This window comes from Lytechinus variegatus, chromosome 5 (assembly GCF_018143015.1).
Source record: "Lytechinus variegatus isolate NC3 chromosome 5, Lvar_3.0, whole genome shotgun sequence".
NCBI lineage: Eukaryota > Metazoa > Echinodermata > Echinoidea > Temnopleuroida > Toxopneustidae > Lytechinus > Lytechinus variegatus.
Genome location: NC_054744.1, coordinates 42862605 through 42888902, shown reverse-complemented (window position 1 = coordinate 42888902; position 26298 = coordinate 42862605). Strand labels below are relative to the sequence as shown.

Here is a 26298-nt window from a genome sequence, read left to right as displayed (position 1 = left end):
ATAGCCACCTAATAATTGCACATAGGCATGAAATAATGATTCGCTATTTAGTGATTTTGTTACCGTATTTGTAGCTTATTGCTTGTATTCTTATGTTTTAATGTGATTGCTGTAAATTTTTGCAGTGTAACTCTTTTCTTTCATATGCTGGTAAAAGGACCAAATTTATTTATTTTTTTTTCTGTCACAAAATTTAATGTATGTAATTATGACGATCTGATTATTTGAAGATATAGTAAGAACCATATTGATAATTAGCAGCAATATTTCATTCAGATCAATATTTTTTAAGAGCAGCAATGAAAATGCACTATCTTACTTGAACATGTGATTAATGACTTCCTTTTGCAACTAAAAATATTATTTAATAAAAGGTGGACTGGCTTTATTAATTTTCATCCTCACCTACGGTTTTATGTACTTTGATTCAGACTACAGAAATATCAAACTTAGTTTTTGTTGGATACGTTTCATATTGTATAGATACATTTGATAGGTTAAAAGCACAAGATGTGATAAAAAAAGAAGAAAATAATACATTTGTTTAAAAAAATACTTGTTAGTAGTAAATTTATTGTTGTGTACTTCTGGACCATGCAAAGTATATATGATCCCCATACAAATAGAATATGCTGAAGGGGAATGAAACCTTTGGAACAAGTAGGTTTGTGTCAAAACAGAAAAATCAAAGAATAAGAACAAAGAAAGTTTGAGAAAAATCAGACAAAAATAATGAGAAAGTCATGCGCATTTGAATATTGCAATCACTAATGCCATGGAGATCCTCCTATTTGCAATGCGACAAGGAAGGGGTCCGACCACTTGACCGAAGGTCCGCGAGACCGAGGGACCGCGAGACCGAGGGTCCGCGAGACCGAAGGCCCGCGAGACCGAAGGTCCGCGAGACCGACTTTTTTCCCTTCATCGGTTGCCGCGGTCGAGTGGTTTAAGACGCCTCGTTGCAGTGGCGTAACAGGTGCCTGTTAACGGGGGGGTGCCAAATAATTCCCGGTAACTATATAGAATCAGTGGCGTTGCTAGGATTTCATGACTCATGAGAAAGAGACACATATCTCACCAACAAATTATAATGCGAGCACGCGCCTGCTCACCACCGCCCTAGCGGTGGTGCGAAACACGTACTGCGCGCACGAAACGTCTCTGTAGGGGGATGTGATGCAGGGAGGGGGTGTTTCTGCTACTTACAGTATAAACTTACGATCAGAGGCGTCGATCCTGGGGGGATGGGGGAGGGCAAACATATCGTTTACCCCCCCCCCCCCAATAATTCCGGATGTGTAAAAATAAAATAAGATTGTAATGTTAGACAGAAATCGGCAAGCGAAATTGAGATGCACAACTCGTTCTTTATTCAAAATCGTGCTCAAAATATCCGTTTTTCACAGTGGAATATAAAAATTTTCAGCTCGCGTTTCGCGCTCGCATCACTTCTTTAGCAATAAACCCATACTTTTCATGATTAAATAGGTGAATAGAATGTCCTGTTTTCAGGTAAGCCTAAAAAAACCTCCTGCTTCGATTTGCAATAATATTTGGTTGGATATACATCTTGTTCTTTATTAAAAAGTCCATTAAACTGTCAAGTTTTTCAGATCGAAATATCAAAATTTTCAGCTCGCGCGCTTGCGTCAATTGTTCTTTTAGTTACCCATCTTATTCATTGTTACCAAAATGCTTGGAATATCAAGCTTTCAACCGGCAATCGATGAAGGAAAAAAAGTCGGTCTCGCGGACCTTCGGCCTCGCGGGCCTTCGGTCTCGCGGACCCTCGGTCTCGCGGACCCTCGGTCTCGCGGACCCTCGGTCTAGCGGGCTGTCACCGCGACAAGGATGTGTGATGTCACATGTGAACAACTTTCCCTTTGATGGACTATAAAATACCCCCCAAATGTCTCTTTTTGCTATTTCTTATGGTGATACAAACTCTTTATCCATGATGTATTCTTTAAGAATCTCTATTACATGCCCTCCTATAGAAAGAACACATGAACTTCTGATAGATGTGATAGCAGAGGCAGTTTAAGTGAAATATAGACTAAAGTAATGGGGAGAGTTGTTCACAAGTGACATCACAAATCTTTGTCACATTGCCAATTAGAGGATCTCCATAGCATTAGTGATCGCAATATTCGAATGCTCATAACTTTATCATTATTTGTCCGATTTTTCTCAAACTTTCGTTGATCTCTTTCTTTGATTTTTTTGTTTTCATGCAAGCTATCTTGTTCCAAAGGTTTAATTCTCCTTTAAGTTTAGCAGTTGTATTTCTCATTTTAATTATTACTTTAAAGTTACTGTATGAATGCATTACTATTTGCTCACGTTATATTTCTATTGTGTATTTATGTGTATATGATAGGGTTCAACAAATGATCTGTGCCTCATGAAAGCCGTGCCTTAGTCAAAATCCAATTAAAGCTGTTATTTTAGTACTTTTCTACTGTATAAGGATTGGTAGTAACCATTCTGATGTATTGTGTATTCTCTGTGCTGTTTATAATTTCAAATGATAGATAATAAATGAGGTTTGGAAATAATTATTATTATTTTAAAAATGTGTGCAATCACATTGCCATCATCTTTGAGTCTGTAAGAATATTTCTAAAAATCTTGTGGGAGATTTGCAGATTGTTGAATAATTCAAGCTGTTAGAGTTTGAAAATAATCTGCTATGTAATGTGTGGTGTAACCTTTATTTTGATCACGATTCACTATAGGATCACTAACAGGTAAAGAGTAGCAAGTGTAGGGCTATATTATAGGATTTAATATTTCTCCATTTCTAAACTTACACCCCTTCCAAATTGTTTTTGAGGGCTTGATGTTTTTTTTTCCTTTATATATTATTTTTTTAAAACATGTTTTTATGTTACAACCTGATAGTGATGTCCTTGGCTATTGTTTCCCCTGCCATACACCACTGTGTAAACTACATATGAAAAACAGATTTTTTTTGCAGAAAGTGAGAGAGAGGGATCGGGGAGGGAGGAAAAGAGGTGAGGAGGAGGAGAGAGGAAGATGGGGGGGGGGTCAAAAAGGACATATCAAAGTATTCTAAGAATAACTAGCCAGGTCATTTCCCCTCCCCTAAAATTTAAATCCAAATAATGTTTTCATAAAAACATTGAATTACTTGAATTTGAGTCTTATTTTGTGGTTGGTCCCTTTGCACCGATTGTTAGTATTTATTCAACTGAAACGAACAAATATTCAAAGTACAACCCACCCCCCCCCAAAAAAAAAGCTAGGTCAGAACAAATCAAAATGGGTAAATTAACAGTACTTTCGAAACTGTAATTGAATACTTTAAATTACAAAGACTTCACAGTCCACGTTTTATATTTGATTTAATAACATTTTGATTATGAAATCGGTTATTATCAAGAAAATAAAGAAGTCCTTTCCAAATTTTAGCCCTCCTTTCAAACGCAGGACCATCCCACACACTGACCCCTCCGTATTATTTCACGATGCCAATCACTTTGATGGAAATTTACTCAGGCGATGAAGGCACTACAATCATCAATAGCCATTCTAAATAACACAATGGATTAAGACCGACTTAAAAAGAAATCTCTGTTATTACCGTCCGCATTCTCAATCTCATTTTCTGTTCTAATGATGTGTGTTAGCAACGGACGTGCATGTAGTTTTATGCCATGCCCTCCTTTTTTAAAGCTTGCATCGAATCATCATTTACTGCATCAAATCACTACATCGTCTACGTAGGAAGGAAACTGATACTCTATTTTCAACTGAAGAATATGAGGCTACCCCAATTCTGAGAAAAATCTACCCTGGAAATAATTTATCCCGCAAAAGTTAATAAAGACGGATTGAAAGATGGATTCTAGTGCTTTGGCCTTCAGTGGATGGATGTGTTATTGAATTCAAATTGTCGTCATAGATGTTTTCTGGACGCGGAAGAAGCTGGAAATGAGCTTTATTCCGAAGGATATGACTTGTACAACAAGTGATAATATTTCTAAGGTGCATGTTTTAGGGAGCATGCAAGAGGCTGCGATATTCTCCGAGGAAGGAATTATTTTGTTATGAAAATGTAAAAAAAAAAAAAGTAAAATAAAGATAACCACCACAAGCGCAATCCGATTCCGTTATTCCCTTTCGTCACCTCATCACGGGTCAGCCTATCTGACCGTTGTCACGGGATATACCAAACTTAATATATTGTCGACCGTGAACCCGACGGTCTACCTAGACCTAAACATCCTCCATAGGATTCCGCAGCGGAGGACTCGTGGCTAATAATGTTTACCAGTATTTTCAGTTTGAATCAGTGGTCATTGACCACGTCATCGCTGCTACTTAGTATTTTCGTACTTGTTGTTGTCCTCGTCATCGCTAACGCCAACCGTCGGAGATCAGTGGCACCAGCTGAGGATAGAATCAGGTGGTTACCAGGCCCCCGGGGAATCAGAACAACTATCAAAGATCTCTTAGGAATGAGAAGAAAAGGGTCCAGAAGTGAGTCAACCTTAATGATTATTCATTCGTTGTACAGTCGAATAAATAAATAAATAGTAAACAAAGTGATTAAATAAGAAAATTCATGATGGTTCTACAGAAAAAAAAACATTTGAAAAAGTTGGATTGTTTTGATAATAATGATGATGCCAAAAAATAACTTTATCTGAACTTAATGAGGTTGGTTAGTGATTTACTAAACTCGGCTTAAAAATGTTTCCTGAAGTCCACCTGATCGGGGCAGGGGTCCTCGGGTTTTAATCTTACACTTTGCTTCTTTTCATCCCCAATGTTTGTTCGATTCATCGAGACGAATTATCTGTATTCTCTCTCTACCTTTCAATAAAGACATGTATGAGAAGACAAAGACTTATGGGAAGATCTTTGGAATCGGAAGTGGTGAAGGCGCTTACGTCATAATAATGGATTACGCTCATCTTGAAGAGGCCTTTGTAACCAAAGCAGATTTGTACTCTGATCGTGGAGGAATCATTCGAACAATGCTGGAATCCGTCCTTCCAGAAAGAGGTAAAGAACACGATTAGTCACGAACCCACGATTTCTTTCGATTTGGAGATCTTTCAAAAGTTCCCTGGCACATACTCCAATAGGATCACCTTATCCGCACCATTCCGTCCCTTTTATTAATTAAATTTAATTGATATACCAATGCTGTAATGCCAGGGGTGGTGCCATCTTATTTTGATAGTGAATATAGGGGTATTGATTATTACTAACCTGCATGGCATATATTCCTCTTTTCTTAGTGTCTTCCTCTGCATGTTTCTTTCCCTTTTCTCTATACATTTTCCCTTATAAAAAAAACAGTGTTCCACGTATAAAGCCAGGTATATTCGGCCGCCTGAAAACCGCCGAATTGATTTAAAATATACCCTTCATTTCGGGTAGTCCTGATTGATTACTGGTTTTCCCTAATAGGTATGCAACTTGTAAATAAAGGCAATAACTCACTGGTATCTATATATTTTGTCCTAAATCAACAGGCTCAATCTTCAACAACGGCACAGCATGGGATGAATCTCGCGGATTTGTCGCCAAAACCCTCAAAAACCCAGATTTCGGCGCCACAACCATCTCCCGCTGTATCAGCGATTCACTACCAATATTATACTCCAAACTGGATGCATTGGTTGAGCATCCGCTCGATCCGAAAGAGATCTATCAATCATTCTTTATCGACGTGTTCCATCGCATTTCATTTGGTGTCGGCATCAGCTATTTAGATGAAGACATCAAGAAGTTCATTGACGACTTAGACAACGTAGTTTGCCAAACACTCAATCCCAGTTCCCTTTTACTCTCTCGTCCATCTCTCATCAATAGCTGTCTCTTTAGAGGATATCGGTCAAAGGTATACAGTACCCTGAATTTGATAATCAGTTTATATCTAATGTAGATATCAAGTAATGGGCAAGTTTGTTTTTAAATAATTTCACTCAAGGTCATTTGAAATAAATCCATTTTGGTTGCGGCTAGTGACATGGTGACCAGTTGGTCTCTGGAATCTGTTTTGATCCTAAATGTACAATTTTCATATTTCAGTATTAGGCCTACATAACGAATTCGGAAGTGAAAACCCGGTGCTGGATTTCAACCCCCTTTTTTCTTTAATGTTTACATGGGAGCGCAATTTAAATGAATGCCATTACTATAATATTATCATGATTTTGTTTGTGTTTTTTTTTGTCAGATCTTTAAAGGCAGTCCCCCTCCCCTTATTCATGAAATCCTATAATATATCCTATAATTGTTCATTATTTGCTTTATTGTTATTCTTGATATCAGCTTCGGAATTCGTCTCGCTACGTGAAAACACAATCAGAAGATGTACTCGAAAAACGACATGCCCCGGAAAAGTCCTCGAGCCTCATTGCACTCTTCGCCAAGTATGTTGAGGATATTCGCTTATCTGGTAAACCATCGTATTCGGAACCGGAAGATGGGTGGGTTATTGTCTACAACATGTTTTTTGCTGCTGCAGACACTATCCACGAAGTCCTCCTGTGGCTTACACTATTTCTTGCCGCTCATTCACATATCCAAGTCAAGGTAAAATGGGGGCGGGGCATGGGAACATGTGGAGATTGAGTAATTTCTTTTAACCTTTAAAACAATCTTTGTTATGTTAGATAAACGTAATGGTACGGTCCACTATTTTCGAAGTATATTAATCTAATACAGGTATGGAGCTGTTTAAAAGAAGCCATATAATATATTTGTGTAATGTTTTTAAATCATATGACATTTTAAAGTTTCGCTTATTTTTCACAAAGCAGTGATATGCACAGCTCAGTAACATGCGATGGGACAGTCGATGATTTCCCTCACTATTTCTTTTCTTTTTTTATTGTTTGAATTATACAATATTTATTTTTTTACAGGTTTCACAATAATGACCTGCTTGATTGAATCATATAGTATTCAACACGGCTCATTCAACATGTTCAGGGAGGAATTAATCATTGTTTGACATGACAACAAGGAGAAAATTAGAATATATCATATAATAAAATACAAAAGAAATAGTGAGTGAGTGATTTCATCAGTCTCATTTGCATACCGACAAGGATGTGAATATAACTGTTTGGAGAAATTAAGCAAAACATTAAAATGTCATAACTTTCTTATTATACATCCGATTTTGATGAAATTTTCAGTGTTATGCTTGTTAGATTTTTATCGTTTTATTCATGTCAACTTTTTGTTGGGGCGGACTTCTCCTTTAAAGAAAAGTATATATACATAAAGCGCATTGAGGCAAAGGTCGATGAAAAAAGCTTCTATGAAAAATAAAAAGGAAAGTTTTCGTAAATTTTATTACTTATCTTTGTCTACGGGTGTTTTTTACGATTTGATTCAAATTGTACTTTTTGACTGTCAATTCGTCCTTGAAGGTCATTTTGCAAAAGAAAATATTTTGTCATTATGATCATTTGGACAGTGAATTTGACAAAGAAATACAAAAAATACATATCTGATTGAAAATGGTATCATAGATAACAAAGAGTTTTCTTTTATGTTTCTTTTATTTTGAACACAATTTTGGTTTCAACAGATGCGAAACGAAATAGAAACTATCGTCAATTCTGGCGGAACTTCATCACTGTACGACCAGCGATCTCATCTCCCAGTCGTGATGAGTACCATCTTGGAAGTTCTGCGCATGCGTCCCGCTGCACCAATGGGTGTTCCCCATATTGTATCCGAGGCGGGGAGTATAGGTGGATACAGTATACCAAAAGGTAGTCAGATATTCCCTAACATATGGGGCATGCACAACGACCTGGATATTTGGGAAGATCCTGGAGTCTTCAACCCTAACCGCTTTCTAGATGAATCCGGTAAACTGAACGAGGATAAAGCAAAGTTGGTGATTCCATTCTCAATAGGTAACAACATTACAAGCTTTTTTTCAGCAGAAAGTGGGAAAGAGAAAGGATGCGCGGGGAAAGGAATAGTAATCGAGGAGGGAGATATTTTGACCTAACAGTCAATTGATAACCCTTAATTTAAAGTAGTTACTGAATGCATAAGTCTATTCATTAATATGCGCTATGTATATATATTTTCCATCTATCTTTCTATCTACATGATTTTATCTTTCACTCTATCTATCTATCTATCTATCTATCTATCTATCTATCTATCTATCTATCGAATTTATCTATTTTGCTTCTTTCGTTTTTTTTTCAGCAGGGTTTTGCTATTTATCCTTCCCACTCTGGAGATACTAGTTTTCATCCGGACCCATCACCATTCCCATTGTCTATATTTCTTCCACCTTCCCTAAGTTAAATCCCTTTTGTCATTGGCTCTTATGGCCTGGTCACACCGCCCGAGCGTTGTTGGAGCGGTAGGGAGAGAGGGTCGAATTTCGCTCACAAAATTGGGGAAAAAATCGAAAAAAAAACAATCGAAATCGAAAATGGTGAACGGTAGCGAGTGGTGATGATTTTTTTTCTCTCCACTCCACGACCGCTCCAACAACGCTCGGGCGGTGTGACCAGGCCTTTAGATCATGAAGATATTCTTATAAACTTCTGCGATCGTGCCCAGCAAATTCCTCAATCACACGATCTACCCAATACTCATTCACATTTGTCACAATCTATTCTAGGACCAAGATCTTGTCCGGGTGAACAGGTAGCCAGGAGGATCATCTTCCAGACCGTGGTCAGCATGGTCACCAGGTATAGGATATCACTTCCGGAAGGAACACACACACCTCGGATGGACAACGAGAAACGATCCTTCACTATGAATCCAGAAAGGTTCAAAGTTGTCTTCGTCAAGACGCATTCAAATCAGATTCAGGTTAAAGACCTGGAAACATCAATCGCGATGTAATAACAATAGGGGGTCTATCTGATATCTCTTTTTGATACCTGAACATTTTTGCAGAAGCTGGACGATTTTAAATGTGGAGCCTTTTCAGTTTATGAAAATAATCCTTTTTTCTTATAGTGCTTATCACATCAATCGGAATGACGTCTCTATCATAAGCGCTTTTTATGTATATTCTTACTTGCTTGTGTGTGTGTGTGTATAATATTTTCATGAAATTGTTGATCTATATATTCCTTGAGCAGTTAAGCGAATTTTACGATATTACAAATCTAAAATAATTTAAGATATGAATTGCTTATTATTGTGTATCAAAATAGAATGTAATGTAAAAGAAATAATTTCCAGTACCACCGAGTTTTCTAATGATTCATTACAATTTGAACCTGGAGTTCAACTAGCTGACGAGTGACTGGTTGTTGGTTGATTAGTTGATTGATCGATATATTGTTGATTAAGCGATTGATAGCTGAATGGTGATGGAATACTTGATTGAGACGGATTTATTGGTTGATTGATTAATTTATCGATTTATAATTAGTTGATTGATTTTTGATCAAGCAATTGATAGCTGAATGCTGATTGAATTGTCTATAATACGGTAGTAATTATTTAGTGATATAGGCTGTGATCGTGATCGACTTCAGATAGAGTGTCAAGTTCAAATTCAAGTTCGTCTTTATATATATCCATATTGTTGATAATTTGTTTTGAACACAATTCTTTTCTAAGTAACATAAGAGAAAAAAGGAGAGACTTATGAGATAAATATATAGCCTGAGTAAAAAAATATTTGCGTAGACAGAAAGTATTATATCAAAAATTCAACCTTGAAACCATATCGATCATTTTTGTGATTTCAATATAACAAATGTGGAGGTGCCGTGGCCGAGTGGTCTAAGTCGCCTGGCTATACATGGAAAGACCATGGTTTGATCCCCGGCCGCGGCAGCTATGCCCATGAGCAAGGCATTTAATCTACAGTGCTCTTTTATCCTGCTTTCAAATAAATGGAAATGCTAACTAGGTGTGCACTTGTTAATATATATATCATAAAATTCAGGCGAGGTCTTAGAAGGTATGCAAAGCGTCAAAAGTATATAATGAGGGATATGGTATGTGGTCTTCATATTTTGAAGGGAACGAGACCAATGAATATGGAAGATATACATAAGCAGACCCTGAAAGAAAGGGAAAGATGGAGAGAGTGAGAGGGGAACATGGAGAGAGGGAGGGAGATAGAGAGGGAGGGAGAGATAGAGAGAGAGAGAGAGAGGGGGGGGGGGCGAGGGGGAGAGTCGATCGACATACAGATAGAAGCGAACGTATAGCCTTTTGACCGGACAAACTTAAATGTGGGAGCCATTTTATAAGGAAGTCCCTTCCCCACCCTCCGTGGGCATATATGAGGCAACGAATTTATGAAGATATAAATAATAATGAAAAATTCAGACTTGGAGATATCTAAAACTTTGTTATATAAAAGTGGCAATCGGAGCAATTTTCCTCATAATATGACTCTAGAGAAACGGGACTTACACTGGCATAAAAATGGGGCAATTTTTTGGATGGTTGCCCCCCCCCAAAAAAAAAGGTTCAAAGAAGACAAGTAAACAATTGAAGAAGAAAATGGTAACAATTTAAATTATTTTCTCGATATAAAATATACATGTCAAAATTTTTCACAATATAATATCATTTTAGATTGATATTGTTGCTAGCTCGCTTCCCTAGCTTGGGACTTTTTGGACTCCCACCCAATACGCCATCATTCTGCCCGTGAAATTACGCAATACTGAAAATGGTAGAGTTAAAAAGGGAGAGATTATTGTTAATATCGTTTTTTTAAAATTATTACTGTTATAGGTGGATCCAGGGGGCCAAAGCAGTCGCACTTTCCCCTATATTTGCGGGGCAAACTACAGGGAAGGGGGAGGGGAAAGGGAAGAAAATAGAGATTAGAGGACGAAGATTAAATGAATTGAAACATTTAAGGGGAGGGAATTCTGGAAAGTAAAAAAAATAATAGGCCATCAAATCAAATTGAAATTTTCTCTCGCCCTTTGTGCTCGCATGGCCTAAAATAGATTTTAAAAATCTGCTAAAGAGGATATAGGTAGGCCTATGTATGATTCCTGTTCATAGTGCTGGATCGATATAAAAAAATGATTAGTGAAATATAGGCCTTAAGGCCTATGAATCAAACAAAAGATCAATAAGTGACAAATATGATTCTATGAACCCAACTTGCACTTTTTAGCCATTGATTCTATCGACTACTATAAGCGGCTCTAATCTAATGGTCCTTATTATACCCCCCCCAAAAAAGAATATAATATATATAAAATAGCTGAATTATTTGTCTTATGTATGGTTACATACTAAGTAAGTCGACTACATTACAATTGCTAAATTTAATCAAATATTGCATGAAACATACGCGTAAATCTAAGCTGAACATAGCCATCAATCTTGGTCTTTACACGGATCTGTACATGCGCGACTTCATCGACCATGTCTGGCAAGAAAGCAAAGGGGAAATCCGACAATTCGTTGGAAAAGGAGGACGTTCTCCAAGCAGTTGTTATTGCAGATAGCTTCAATACTAGGTTTGCTCCTGTAAGCCTGGAAAAACCGCGAGTGAGTATCTGATTATGCCTACAGATACATTATTTTTTGGTAGAATTTGTCAGCAGCTGGTGTGTGATGTCTGATGATTGTCAGTCCCCGGCTCGGCCCGGCCCGCGGCCCGACCCGTCCCAGGCAGTAGGCCGGTGGTGGTTGTGTGTAGCTGAGTGCAGCACCACTGCATTGGATTTAGAGCTTGTCTAGGCATGATGGCAAGTGGCGTTCTGTTTTGCAACGGGCATTGATATCTAGGCGCTGGTCCAAAAATTGGGATTTACCCAGAAAACAAGGATATCCTTATTTTTTAAACCAAGACAAATCATGTCTTCTTCCAGGCTGGTACAGTCCGCCACTGGCGTATTATCGTACCTTATCGTCTTGGACTCTTGATAAATTGAGATTGTCCTTGTTTAAACTAGAGGTCAAGCCCACCCCAGGAAAATATTGATATCAATAAATAAATAAATAGAGAAAAATCAAACCAGCATGACGCTGAAAATTTCATTAAAATCAGGTATAAAATAAGAAAGTTAGAATCTATGGCATTTTAAAGTTTCGCTTATTTTTTCACAAAACAGTGACATGCACAACTCAGTGTTATGCGAATGAGTCCGTCGATGATGACCATCACATTTCTTTTGTTTTCTATTGTTTGAATTATTACAATATTTCATTATTTACAAATTTGACAATAAGGACCAAGTTGATCGAACCATATAGTATTAAACAATTCTAATTTCACATGTTCAGGGAGGAATTAATAAATGTTTCACTTGACAATGAGGAGAAAATTAGAATATTTCATATAATAAAATACAAAAGAAATAGTGAGTGGATGACATCATCAGTCTCCTCATTTGCATACCGACCATAATGTGCAGATAACTGTTTTGTAAAATTAAGCGAAAATTTAGTGTCATAAATTTCTTATTTTACCTCCGATTTTAATGAAATTTTCAGTGTTATTTGGATTTTTCTCTTTTTATTCATATCAATTTTTTGTTGGGCTGCCTGCAATTGGCAAGTACCCCGCAGTATACGGTACGGTGCGAGCGCTAGATAGAGCTCGGAAGCCATGCATTGCAAACGTATTAAACATGACATTGCCGGCCCCAGACAGTCAGATCGCTGGCACGGTCTCTGAGCTCTACTGCGTTTATGGAAACAAATTTACACCTAAGCAGAATTAAATTTGAGAAGTAAGATATCACGTACCGGTACTGAAAATGTTTGATTAAATAAGTCAAGGAAGCTCGGAAGCCATGCATTGCAAACGTATTAAACATGACATTGCCGGCCCCAGACAGTCAGATCGCTGGCACGGTCTCTGAGCTCTACTGCGTTTATGGAAACAAATTTACACCTAAGCAGAATTAAATTTGAGAAGTAAGATATCACGTACCGGTACTGAAAATGTTTGATTAAATAAGTCAAGATTGTAGTCCCATACGTACGAACACGCGATGTTTTGACCACGTATTCAGCGTTCGCAGCGTTCGCTGGACGCGGCTTTTGACTATCGTCACGTATAGGCCGCACCCCGACTTTGCTTCATTTTCTCATAAAAAAAAGTGCAGCCTATACGCCGGCAAACACGGTATGGGGCCGTTTTTTTTTCACTTCCCCCTAGCTACAGGACAAAGACTGCAGCAATAATGGGAATTGAAAGTGCTAAACATAGATTCAGTGACCTCCATCCTTCCAATTCACCATCTATTTTTCATGACTTACCGTCTTCCAATAATCTTGTGATGAAACCTGATATGATTACATTGACTAGCACACTTGATTGGTGTCGGCACTTGACAGGTGAATGAACTTTCCTAGATTTCTTGTGTGAAGAAATCCTTATAAACTGAGACGATCCCAATTTTCTGACCAGCGCCTCAACTGGCAATTTCGGCACTGATGATGCTTTGCCTTGAGGACTTCATTATGATATTTATTACTATTTTGACATATACTTCTTCATCACAAAGCCTTGAAACCCCTTCCATAGATAGGAACATAAAAGACACATGTAAACATTGCAGATATCAATTTATTGATCCATACACCCAGGTTGCATACACCTTTATATGGCAATGCGTATGAAGATGCAAAAATATGTTAATAAACAGGTTAAAAATGACAGGTCAGGTTTCTTACTGGACCGATCTCGTGTAGATTATCCCTTGATCCATTTGTGAATAACGCTATATACAATAGGCTTGACCCTTTAAAACTTTATTAGAAACAATTATTATGTATTAAAATAATTATTTCTAATCAAGTTTTAAATTTATTATTTGCTCAAGAATGGTAGGGACTGTAGGGTCAAATGGATTACTGTTTGTGTAGTATTTGAGAAAGTTCCTGAGCACAGATTCTGAGCATAGCAAACATCTCACAGCCCAGTGTACATGGCCAGGAGGAGCACAAACCCAGCAGCACCTAAAAATCAAAATTTTGAAAGTAGCATTGCCACTTAAGACTTTTAGAGATAGAGAGGTCTATTCTGTTCTTTTTACTCTCTCCCCCCCTTTTTTTTTTTGGGGGGGGGGGCGGGGGATGACTACCCATCCCTAAGCTATGCACACAAACTGTCATTAGGCGGCAGAACTCCTTGTATATTTTTTAAAGAATAAGAGATAAGGGTATCAATTCAGCTTTGACACTGGTATTTGATGAATAATTGAAATAGTATGAACTATGCTGAAAATTCTAACAGTTATCCAGTTTATCATGAGAAAGAAGGAAAAAAAAATTGCCATAACCTCAAACCATTTCAGCATTTGCTTGGGATATATGAATGAATGTCCTGATTATTCTATTCTGTCTTGCCTGCACACAAATATGCATCTTTTACTGTTTTTGGAAGCACTCCAGCAAGAGTTTCCAAGCTCAAATGTTAATCTGGATACATTAGTGCTAGTCTGCATTCAAAGTCCCTAATTGAATCTTTGATCAACCAGTGGATCCTCAAAAGACTTCTGTAGTACATATAAAACCTGTTGTGAGGACCTTCAGTACACAAGTCATTATAGGTTGTGTATTCAGACCACTTATCTCAAGTGAGTGGAGTGAATGGTTTGCACAGCAGACTACATGTACATTAGCACTACAGGCTTATTACGAAGAGCAGTGTTGGCTCAGTCGGTAACGGGTCTGCTCGTTGAACCAAAGATCGTGGGTTCGAGTCCTCCCTGGGCAGATGACTGAAGCCAGTGTGTTGTGTGTAAACGTCTCCCCCATATGTCATAGATGCAGGCTGTTACAATGGAAAACACTCCGTCCCTCGGATAGGACGTTAAATGGAGGCCCCGTGTAAAGGAGAATCACCACCTTTGCACGTTAAGAACCCACTGTACTATTCGTATAAGAGTAGGGGGAAACCCCGGTGTAGTGGTCCACCTGCATTCCCCCCAATCAGGTATATCGGGAGGAGAGACCTGCGGGTCACAGTGATTCAGTCCGCTTTTCGCCTCCCAGGCACAGGTGACGCGCCAAACAAATAATAATAACAATTACCATCACAGCCATGCTGGTTATTAATTAGAACCGTTTATAATCTATGGGGAATGGTTGACTTTGATTTCATTACACCTTTACATTCATATTATATTAACAACTCTAGTTACCTGCCATCCATGTAGGAACTCAAGTTTCTAACCACATCTTTTCATTTTGTTTATGTTTGAAGGCATTGCTTCCTCTGGTGAACTGTCCAATCATTGACTACACGCTAGAGTTCCTTGCAACCAACGGTGTTCAGGAAATATTTGTCTTCTGCAGTTCACATTCCAACCAAATCAAACATCATGTTGAGTAAGTTTACTTTTCTGATAAATTTGTGCAGGTGAATTTAATATAAGAAAATTATATCATAAAACATTTTGATAATCAAGTCACATTCAATATGATTTGTAATTAAAGACAATCTCATTCTCATGTAGTCATATAGTAAGAATAAAGTTGATATAATTCCATCAGGGGCTGTTTCATAAAACTGCTTGTAAAGTTACATATGACTTAACAAATAATAAAAGTTCATGTGAAGTGCTAAAATTTTGTTCCGAATTTTTTCTTCAACAACAAACAAAGTTTGTCCGTGTTTGATATTTGGTTTTATTTAAACTGCAGACTATAGATAAAATGTGTAAAAATTATAAGCATCAAAATGTGCAATTTGAAACATTAGCTGAATTATTTTTTGATGATTCAGAAAATCTTTTTGTATTGGAGATCAAATTCATGGATAATTTTACAAATGGCTTTGTGAAACAGCCTCCTTATCACATTGTTTATAATATATGATTGATATTACACTTAATTTGACTTAATTTGAATGATTACACTATCTCTCAACAAAACAAGAAATAACAAGTAGACAAAAGTCCACAAACATTTGAAGTTCACATGTGATAAATTTGTCAACATATAACCTCAACATATATTGATTTTAAGAAACATTTCAAATTTTCTCATGAAATGATAACAATATATTTTGAATTTTGCCAGATTTTCTTTGGTCTGATTGAAATGAAGTTGTCTAATTTGTTTTCCTCACCAGAACTTGTAAGTGGAATGAGAAGACCTCCCCATGCCGTGTCTTCCCCGTTGTATCTGAGGGATGTCATTCTTTAGGAGATGCTCTAAGGGAGATGGAGAGAAAATCACTGATCAGGTCTCATTTCATCCTTGTTACAGGAAACCTAGTCTCCAATCTCAAGCTTAAAGAGGTCCTAGAAATGCACAAGTGAGTTCTGAGAAATGTACAAGTATTAATCTTTTAAATCTTGGAGAAAGGAGAGGAAGGAGGTTCAAGAAATACACGAGTATATTTGGAAAATGTGCAAGTAAAGTTAAGAAATGTAAAAGTCTTATTTACAATGGAGAGCCCTCCTGTAAAAATAAGGCTATGTGGATTTCAGGTTTATATTACTCAGGATGATTATACCGCAGGAAGAATGTTAACTTCGTTATGTACAGTAATCTCTATCGATAGTTGTGATTCTTATTCAATTACAAATGAAAATATGTCTTATTGAAACGATTCATATTTATTACTCTGCTCTCCCTTTTTTTCGCTGCAGGAATAGATTCCAGAAAGACAAACTCTCAGCAATCACACTTGTCTTCAAAGAGGTCTATCCAGGTCACAGGTCAAGGTCAAGTGAGGGGGAATTTGTAGTTGCCTTGGATACCAATCAACAAATTAGTCACTACCAAAAGGTCCAGAAGAAGAAGGAGGTTCATTTTCCAGCAGTAAGTTCAGTGCCAATTAACATGATTTCAGAAAACCTGAGGAAAGACAGAAAAAAGAATAAGGAGGAAGGAAATATGTAAATTAATCAAAACGATTAATGAATGATTAAATGAATAAGCAAATTGGTAGATAAGTGGTTAAATAAATGAATAAATAACTGGATAACTGTAGAGGAGGCTGTTCATATTTTCATATTTCCAGTGGCAGGTTGTTTCAAAATTAATGAACTCAGTAACATGTTAACTGATAATGAAAATCTTGAAGAATTTCTTAAACTTTTTAGGCACGGTAGCTCAGAGAAAGTTTATGCTGTATACCAGATTGCATACGTAAATCTGACAATATTTATTTTCTATCGCAGAGATTATTTAAAGAGAACAGTAGAGTGAACGTGCGGTATAATCTACTCAACACTCATATTTGCATCTGTTCACCGAGGGTGTCAGAGCTCTTTGTGGATAATTTTGATTACCAAACCATGGATGATTTCATCAAAGGAGTCTTAGTTTCTGAAGAGGTAAGTTGTTTACAGTCAACAGAACCAACTTATTGAATAACCGCACATTGTTGTTTTTTTAAAAGAGTGCGAAGTGGAACTTATAATTGGTCTAAAAATCCCATTTTTGTGCATTTATACATTAATCAATGAGATTATGCATTAAATATCATTTGTGTGTTGGTGCTCAATCATAACCATCACACTTAAGTCTTTTTGAAATTGCCCGCTGTGTTCCTATTGATTTTTTTTATATGTGCTAAAAAATGATAAAGATATTGATGATCTCATTGTCATAAATCTAAATTTAAAGAGATGTTTATGAGTGAATTAGTGCATACACAGATACCAGGTTTGCCAGTGCTCATATAAGAAACAAAATAATAATAATAATAAGAACTTTGTTGATGTGACACAAAACATAAATCCTTTTTTAAATACAATGACACAATATTCCAACTCTCAATTATGATGGTCTGTTCTGTTGTATGCTACCAACAGCATACTTTTAAATTTTTGGCACAGTTTCACATTTGTATTTGCCTTTTTTCTTGATATATTCACAAAACAACCACAGAACTAATTTCTGGTCCAAAAGATAAAAATGTTAATAAATTACACCTAATAGATCAACAGTTGTTGAATAGAATTGTTATTGATTATGTTGCTATTGATTTCAGATTGAAGGTAATAAGCTGTTCATGCACATCATACAGGATGACTATGCAGGAAATATGTCCAATCTTCCTCTTTATGATTCCATTAGGTAAGAAGTTATACTGCCCTCAACTTAAAGACACCTGTCTTGTGAAATGTTGTCTTAATATAAAGTAGCATGGCACCCCTGTCTTTAGTCATTCTGTAATCTTGGATATCATAATCTCCAAGATTTATTATTAAAATATGTTATTTAAATCTTCTTAGTTAATCAGAAGTGATGATCAGCATTTCTTTTAGATCTTATGCAAATAAAAGTCTGAAGTAGGCCTAGAGTTTAGAATTAAAAATTCAATAGGACAAATGCCTTGCATAAAAATGCAATCAATATTATTATTCATTGATTTATTGATTGATTGATTTTTTTTCTCCATTTTTTTGCTTTTTTGTAACATTTATTTATTTATATATTCTTTTATTTATTTATCCATTATTTATCTATTTTGTTTATTTATTATGATTCTTATTTATATATTTTTTATGAGGGGATGTAACAAGATAGGTATTTACTGTGTGTTTTACATAAACATTTCAACCAGGCCTTTGAAAGCAGCAATTAGATTAAGGGTCAGACTATTACAAAAAACACTCTTGGGATTTTCTTCTCAAGTCTTGAGCCCTGTTCCATAAATCTTATTTCCAACAAGAGTTATCTGATGTTATTATCCAATGAAAGTGCACAATTTTAGTAGCATGTGATGATTAAGCATGACACTTCGCTTTTCTTAACAGGTTTCATGGGTAGAATGATTGTGATATGATAATGAGATTGTCTGTTATAAACAAAGATAATGAAGAAGTGTTGCTGAGTTTTGTTAACGAAGAGATTAATCTTAATGGCACTAATGCAGATAATTATGGAGACAATGAGGCATGTTGATGATTAATTTTTCATTTTATTATAGCAAAGATGTGATCCATAGATGGGCATTTCCCATGGTACCTGACAACCTCTCCGTTAGCAATGCCCCGTATTCATTATCAAGGCACAATGTTTACCTAGCAAAGGATGTCACATTAGAAAGGTGAGGTCCAACTCAGATAAGGGTCCCATATAACAAACCTTAGTGATTAATTATACAATGGATTTTATGAATTGATTTTATATGATTGATAATGTAATCAATTGTAACAATCAGTGCTATAATCGATTGCTATTCTTTGTGTAATCGGTTACAGGATTTGTTTTTGTTTTTTCAGAGAGCGAACAAACAGTCTGTAGGTATAGTTGTTGATTTGGTCCTCTATTAACAAGTAGATAGTTCCATCTTGAAATGCTGCAGTAGTGATTCCCTTTTGTGTCAGGTAGTCTGTAAATTCAGATCCTTTATAGTATGTTTTGACAGACATGAGGTTTGCATCATTTGTATTCCTGTAAGCCAGCAAAGAGTGCGTAAAAAACAAAGCAATTTAATATGGTTTGAGGATTTTGAAAACTTAAGCAAAGATGATGCTTATTCTTCACATGTAAGTAGAAAATTGTATAGTTTGATCTCTACATTGTACATTATTGTATAAGAAGTCAAAGGAAATTTACCACCCCCACCCAGAAAGTAAAGAAAAAAGGAAGAGATAATTGTTTAAACAATATTGACTACTTTCCCCAAAGTTTTAACATGCAATTGAAAGCAAACATAAAATCATTACCATGATATAAAAATTATGTTGATATTTACTTGTTTAAAATATTATTTCTTTAAGAAAAAAAATTATAATTTGTTTAATTTGTTGCATAATTCATGATAATTTTTTAAACAGAGACTGTGTTCTCGAAGAAGATGTTGTGATTGGTCCAGGTACTCATATAGGAATAAACACAAGAGTTTCACAGTCAGTTATTGGCAGAAACTGTAAGATTGGTAAGTAGAACCAAGCAATAAATGCTCAGTGTAGGTGGTTATGATAATGATGATAATCCACTATTATATAGAACCTAATACATTGGGTCATTATCTGTGAGTAATTTAAAGATTCTGTTTTTTAAAAATAATATTGCAGAAATTGTGATTGAGCAAAAATCAAGCGAAGTCAAACATCTTCGTCTACAAACTGATAAAAAATAATAAAGAGATAATTCAAAGATGTAAAACACGTGAAAATATAATTCACTATTGATTGAAATACATGTACATGTATTGGAATCCTACTTTAATATTTTCTGCTACTATTTATTTCAGACTTTCGTGCATTTGTCAATTTATTGTCAGACAAAAATAAGAATAATGAAGTACTGTGTAAGCATATGTCCCATTGACATAAATGCCAAGTGCTGACATAGTGAATGAATAAAAGCTGACATTTCCAATGTTTCTTTTCCTTTATCCAGGTGACAATGTAGTACTTGAAAATGCTTATATTTGGGACAATGTAACCATTGAAGCTAATTGTCGAATCAGTATGGCTCTATTGTGTGACAATGTACATGTGAAATCAGAGGTTACAGTTCATGATGGGTGTGTCCTTTCATTTGGGGTAAGTAGGAGTAAAATCAAGATACTTTTGTATCCGAACATATCTTATTCTACCACATTTTGTATTGCTTTCCTCATATTTCCTACTATGCTTTTGGTGTGATGGCCCTAGTATGTTTTAATTTCCATGAATATATTTTTATTTTAATTTCATTTATGATAGGACTATTCCATAAATTATCTTTATCTGATCCTCTTTATGTGAGATCTTTCTGTTATTATTTTAAAAGGCGTGCAATATTCACATAATATCATGGACTTAGTACATGTAGTTCGTGAAATGAAAAAAAAAAGCAAAATTTGGGTTCAGATGTACAAAAAAAAAAATGATTATTTTATGGAATTGCAACATAAATTTAGTTAAAGATCACCTTTAGATTCATTACCTAGGGCCATTTCATAAACTGTTTTTAAGTAGCATGACTCTACACATGACCAGTAAACTGTTCTTGTGCTCACTGCTATATCCTTGTGTACATGTAGTTGATTTACAACCTGATAACATGTTCCAATCATGTGTAACTTACGTACGGCTTTATGAACACCTCTCCCTGAAGCTCAGAGTTCATTGCTCGTCCATTATTTTGTAGTATACTCATCATCCGCACTGTAACTTAAGTCAGAGCTGTTTGTGTTTTAATTCATTTATCTTGCATAGAGTCGACTGAATATTGTATTAATCTGATGCATTTTGGAGGTAATAGCCAGAATATCTCTCTTTACCGTAGGTGAAAGTTGGCCCACAGGTGACACTCCCTACAGGCACCCTCCTGACAAGGATCCCACCCTCGGCTCAGGGTGAGGAAGGGGATGAATTCAACGACACCAGCCCTAGGGAGGGGGAAACACCAGGGACGGGGCCGATTGTTGAGGCCTACATTGATAGGAGGCTGGTGGGAGAGGAAGGGGAGGGCTATGTATGGAAACTGGATTCTGATGAGGATGATGATGAACTGGTCCAGAAAATGCTTGGTGAGTTAGTTTCCCTCGTAATGTAGCTTCATACTTTTGCTCAATCTTCAAATATCAAAATACTGGTATAGAAGTGAGTGATGATAGATGAAGTAACCTAAAATGTAAAGTATATATTTTAGGCCAAGTAAGAAATAATATATGTTTTTTGTTCGGGATTTTTTTTAAATGGAAAAGAGGGGCTTTTTATTTTTCATTTTTCAAGATGGCGGCCATCTGAGATTTTTGTCAATCCAATGTTTTCCCAATCACACAAAACATGGAAAGAATGGAGACACTGTATGTCACACAAGACCTGAACATATTGAAAATGATTTTAATCACAAAACCCTATTAAGTTAATAGAGCATTTGATATAAAACTGATACAATAGTAATGGATGTTTATGTGACTCTGATGTGTGTTGTAAGCTTGGAATATCATACTCTATTCAGTCTTGCAGCGAATATATAGTTCTGCAATGACTTGGACCATTATGTTTGAAATTCAATTTTGAAAGGGCTTAGAAAAATCTCACAAGTTCCTCATTGTGTGAAAGCTGTGCCTTTTACTTGTAGTTTTATTTTTTTAATCTAGTTACTACAATTGATGATGTCTTTGTATCATAATAAAGTGATGTAAAGGGCTTTTAGCCATGCAGAACCTCAGTTTCATATCCATATGAACATATGTCTTCTTTGCTCCATGAAGCCAAATGTATTAGCATCTGATTGGTTAATTCCCCTCTAGGTTTGAATCTTGCACCAGAAGGAGAAGAGGACGAGGATGAAGAAAGTGAAGAATCAGACGATGATCTGGATGATGATGGTCTGTCTCCACCAGCTTCTCCACCTCCTGATGATACAAAGTGTAAGGAAACTGCTCTTTTTAACCAAGTATTAATAATAATAATAATAATGTTTTATTTACCCAGGGTAGCCACTTCAGTTAGGAAACTGCTCTGCCAGCGGGCCCTGTATAATATAACATGTTATCATTACCCTTCTCCAATCTAAATGCTGAGTGCCTAGCAAGGCCAAAGGAAGAAGGTCCCATTTTTTGTAAGTCTTTGGTATGACTCGGCCGAAGATCGAGTCCACGACCTCCCGTTCATGAGGCGGACGCTTTACCACTGAGCCACAATTAGTTCTGATTTACATTTCAAGATTTATGAGTATATCTTACCGGTATTCAATCCATTTTTTTCTCTCATCAAGTTTAGATTTGTTATGTTGCTACTTACTATTTATTTTCTGTCCTTTAAAGGCCCGGTCCCGGTGACAATAGGACACAAAATGTATGCATAAGGGATGAGCATCCATTTTCATCTGCTCCAGAAATGGACAAAATCACAATGAACGGATGCTCGATGGACAGAGTGTATGAAACATGTATGCAATGAGTACACAACGGATGTATAGTGTTTTCCAACGGATGGCAAGATTTTTATTTACGTTGTACATCCTCTCTGCATCCATAAGTGAAATGGGACCGGGCCACTATTTTCATTCTTATACTTAATGATCACTTAAGAGTGCACCAAATGATCTTTCATTGATAGTTTTCATCATGTTTGCTTACAGTGTTCTATGGTGAAGTACTGGACAGTCTCCAGCGTACCATAGAGGAGAACATCAAAGTTGATAACGTGATCCTTGAAATTAATTCCTCAAAGTATGCCTATAACATTGCCATGCATGAACTGATATCATTAGTGATGAAAGCTATTTTGGAGATGCCACAGCTGAAAGCATCGGGTCCCATGACATCACAGCAGTTACTCTTAGCCATCAAGAAGGTATGTCAAGCTGTATAGATTGTCTGATCGATAATAATAATACTTCCCATTTATGGTTTGATCGTGAAATATTTCTTGGAGATACCATAACTTAAAGTGTCAGTTCCTTTGACATTACAGCATTTCCTCTTTTCCCAGAAATTTAAAATTATTACTACAATTGTTGTATTAACATGTCAGGCAATATTGATATGATGCAGTCATGGAGCTAAATGCATGATGTGAGAAAAAAAATGTTTTGTTAAGAATAATGATCATTCCCTTAATACTTTGAGTATTTTTGTCATTGATAATTGAAACTCATCTGCTACTTATGTTAAAGTCAATTTTAAATGTTAGCATAATTCCCTGGCATATGTAGATCTAGCTACTTTGAGCAGTAGTCATTTACAGTTTGTCAATAAAGTGAATGTGATTGTTACATTTATCCTGTAAAAGTGTTAGTAAAATCAGCAAGTCATGAATATTGGAATATTGTTACCTCTGAAATCAGGGTTGAATATTTTTCAGTTCCTGTATTGTGGAAGTTAATTTTTTTTAAAGTTAATTTACATTGTAAATTTGAATATATTTTATTTACCGTACATATTACTAATAGGAAAGTATTTGTGGGGTTCATGAGTGATTTTCAATGCAGTCCAAACTGATTTGTCTCGAAAAGTGAATAAAAACTTGTCAGACTGCAGTTTGTGAAACCTCATGGCTGTATTCAGACTCCTTTTTTTCCCTACACAAACCACATCCTTTATAATGTATTAGCCTATATGTTCAAGTTATTTAAGAGTACTCTAATTTGTATAATTTAAATGGGCATTAAACAATTTTCTCTACTGCTTGTACAATCTTGTATATCTTTTCCTGCAGTTGTTTGTGAGATTAAAACCACTCTTCACTAATTACATCAAAGGCGCTGAATCTCAGAAGGATTGTCTCAATGCTCTAGAGGTAAGGATAAAGCCTCTGACCAATTTGTAAAATAATTATTGAATAATGTGCGAATAACTCAATTTTTATTTCAAAGATTGGATATGATTTCATTTCATTTCATTGTCCAGTAAATGGAAATTGCTCGCTCGTGATTAACAGAAATACAAATACAAGGTTTGTATATTAAGCAATAATTATCACAGTCATTACATCCAATCATATTAGAATAATTGCATTGTAGCTCAGTTAATAATTGAATGATTACTAAACTCATTTGTGACACTACTTATTGAATACAAAATTTAGAACAACTTCCACATTTTAGGTCTAACTGCACCTGTTTCAGTGATGTACCTAACAAGGTACAGAGCAAGAAGAATATGTAGGGTCTTTTGGTTTGCACGTTCACTGGTGCACTGCTATGTAATTACATCGTGATAGTCTGCTTTGTGTTGATGGCATAATGATTAGGTGGAGTAGAGCAGCTTAACTTATTGCTGTGTTTAGCCTATATTTGTAGTATTAAATAGAGTTTGAATTGACATTGTTTACACCTTTGTATATGTAGGATTACAGTCTGCTGAATGAATCAACAGCAGCCATCTTTGCCAAGCTGGTTCACCATCTCTATGATGCAGACATCTTGTCTGAAGAAGTCATTCTCAAATGGTACGGCAGAATGGACCAGGATGCAGATGCAAGGAGGCGTGATGTTAGGTCAAAGGTCAGTACCAGGTCCGAACGATTTAGAGAACGTGAGCCACTGAAAATAAGAATTAGAAAAGAGTGCAGTGACATAATGTATTTCATAAATTTCCTACAATAAGACCTACATATTCTTTGTAATAAAACAAGTGTAGAGATAAGCCAATAGTGAGTGTGTATGCAAATTACATGTTAATGCTTTAATTCTATGCAACATCCATGTCATGCATTAATTGTGCAGTACTGTACAAACTGAGACGCCATCTGAAATATTAGTGGTCGTTTAAAGGAAAAGGCATGTTTAAGTGCGCATACTACATGTACATGTAGATACACTTGTGATGTTATAATACAAAGCAGGTATGACCTCTTCATCTGCGTATTCTGTGCAATCCTTAAAAATAAGGAGGGATTTCCACAACAAATTTTGTTGCCACCCGTTTTATAAAACAAATGATGCACATTTTTTAATTTGAGATGTTGGTAGTGATGCAGATATCTCAGGTATTTTCATTATGCAAAAAAACTTGGTGCAAGTGCCTCTTGCTTTCGCATATTGCAAATAACCTTGAGTGCTCTGCATCGCCATAAAACACTAAAAAATAGGCATTATTTGTATAATATTAACATGTTGTGCAGGAAGATATTGATAAAATGTTTTATGCAAATATCCTACATCATTCAGTCTCTCATGCTCAGATGAATGAACTATGCACCAATGTGAGCGATATAACTGCAGAATTCTGTAGACTGCATATATTTCTTGTGTGGGTAATGCCTTTACTAAGGAACTGTCTTTTTTTGAAATATATAATTCTGATAGCAAAATACATTTCCCTCGGGGTCATTTTTAGAACTACCCCCTTGAAATTTAATGATCGTTGATTTTAAATCAACTTAAGAGATGGAGTCATTAAACTGTCTTAATTACGTGACTAAGGCAATTTCTCTTCAAGAAAAAAAAAAATGGATTTTCACTTCCAAAAAGGATCCCATTTGTCCCACCAAAAATCTGATAAACAAAATTATAAAAAAAGGAAGAAGATAATCAATGCAAATAAAGGATCATAAAATAGGGAATGGTTATCTATAATTGTGACAAAAGGGGAAGGGGTCCATATTTCTTATAAATGATCTGCATCTGAGCAGCATCACTCAACCAAGTTGGTTTATATGTATAGTGTGTGTAGCAGGTTAGTAGATTCTATAATATTTAAAGGACTGTTATGTCTAATGAGATTTTTTCCTACCCCTATACTAACAAAGTATAACATTGAATATCCTTTCTCTTTGTATTTTCCCCTCCAGCTTGCTCCATTTATCACATGGCTTCAAGAGGCAGAAGAAGAGAGTGATGAGGAAAGTGATTAAATGATGAACCACTCACTGACTAGTATCATCTTCAACGGGTGTTGGTGTTGGTGGTGTTGCGAGCGAGGATCCCAGAGATGCCAAGTTCAAAGACCAGCTATGCGTGAGATTTTCT

At 36.0% G+C, this 26298-nt stretch overlaps 2 protein-coding genes across 3 annotated transcripts; both read left to right on the top strand.

Moving 5' to 3' along the window:
• The first annotated feature begins 3614 nt into the window (after nt 1–3614).
• LOC121416218 (cytochrome P450 2U1-like) lies at nt 3615–9818 on the top strand. 2 transcript variants are annotated; one of them, XM_041609719.1, is made up of 6 exons: nt 3618–4506; nt 4855–5034; nt 5511–5878; nt 6313–6576; nt 7583–7916; nt 8645–9818. In XM_041609719.1, exons 1-6 carry the CDS (start codon nt 4290–4292, stop codon nt 8872–8874), a joined length of 1593 nt encoding a protein of 530 aa, XP_041465653.1. In that variant the 5' UTR covers nt 3618–4289; the 3' UTR covers nt 8875–9818. The 2 variants fall into 2 exon arrangements, with proteins under 2 accessions (XP_041465655.1, XP_041465653.1); XM_041609721.1 differs by lacking the exon at nt 4855–5034 and having other exon boundaries at nt 3615–4506.
• A 1450-nt stretch (nt 9819–11268) lies between these two features.
• Nucleotides 11269–26298, top strand: LOC121416217 (translation initiation factor eIF-2B subunit epsilon-like). Its single transcript, XM_041609718.1, has 15 exons — nt 11269–11511; nt 15182–15306; nt 16052–16237; nt 16575–16746; nt 17109–17264; nt 17924–18009; nt 18866–18985; nt 19719–19819; nt 20287–20432; nt 21160–21403; nt 22133–22252; nt 22966–23180; nt 24045–24125; nt 24676–24831; nt 26121–26298. The coding sequence occupies exons 1-15, from the start codon at nt 11386–11388 to the stop codon at nt 26181–26183; spliced, it is 2097 nt and encodes a 698-aa protein (XP_041465652.1). The 5' UTR covers nt 11269–11385; the 3' UTR covers nt 26184–26298.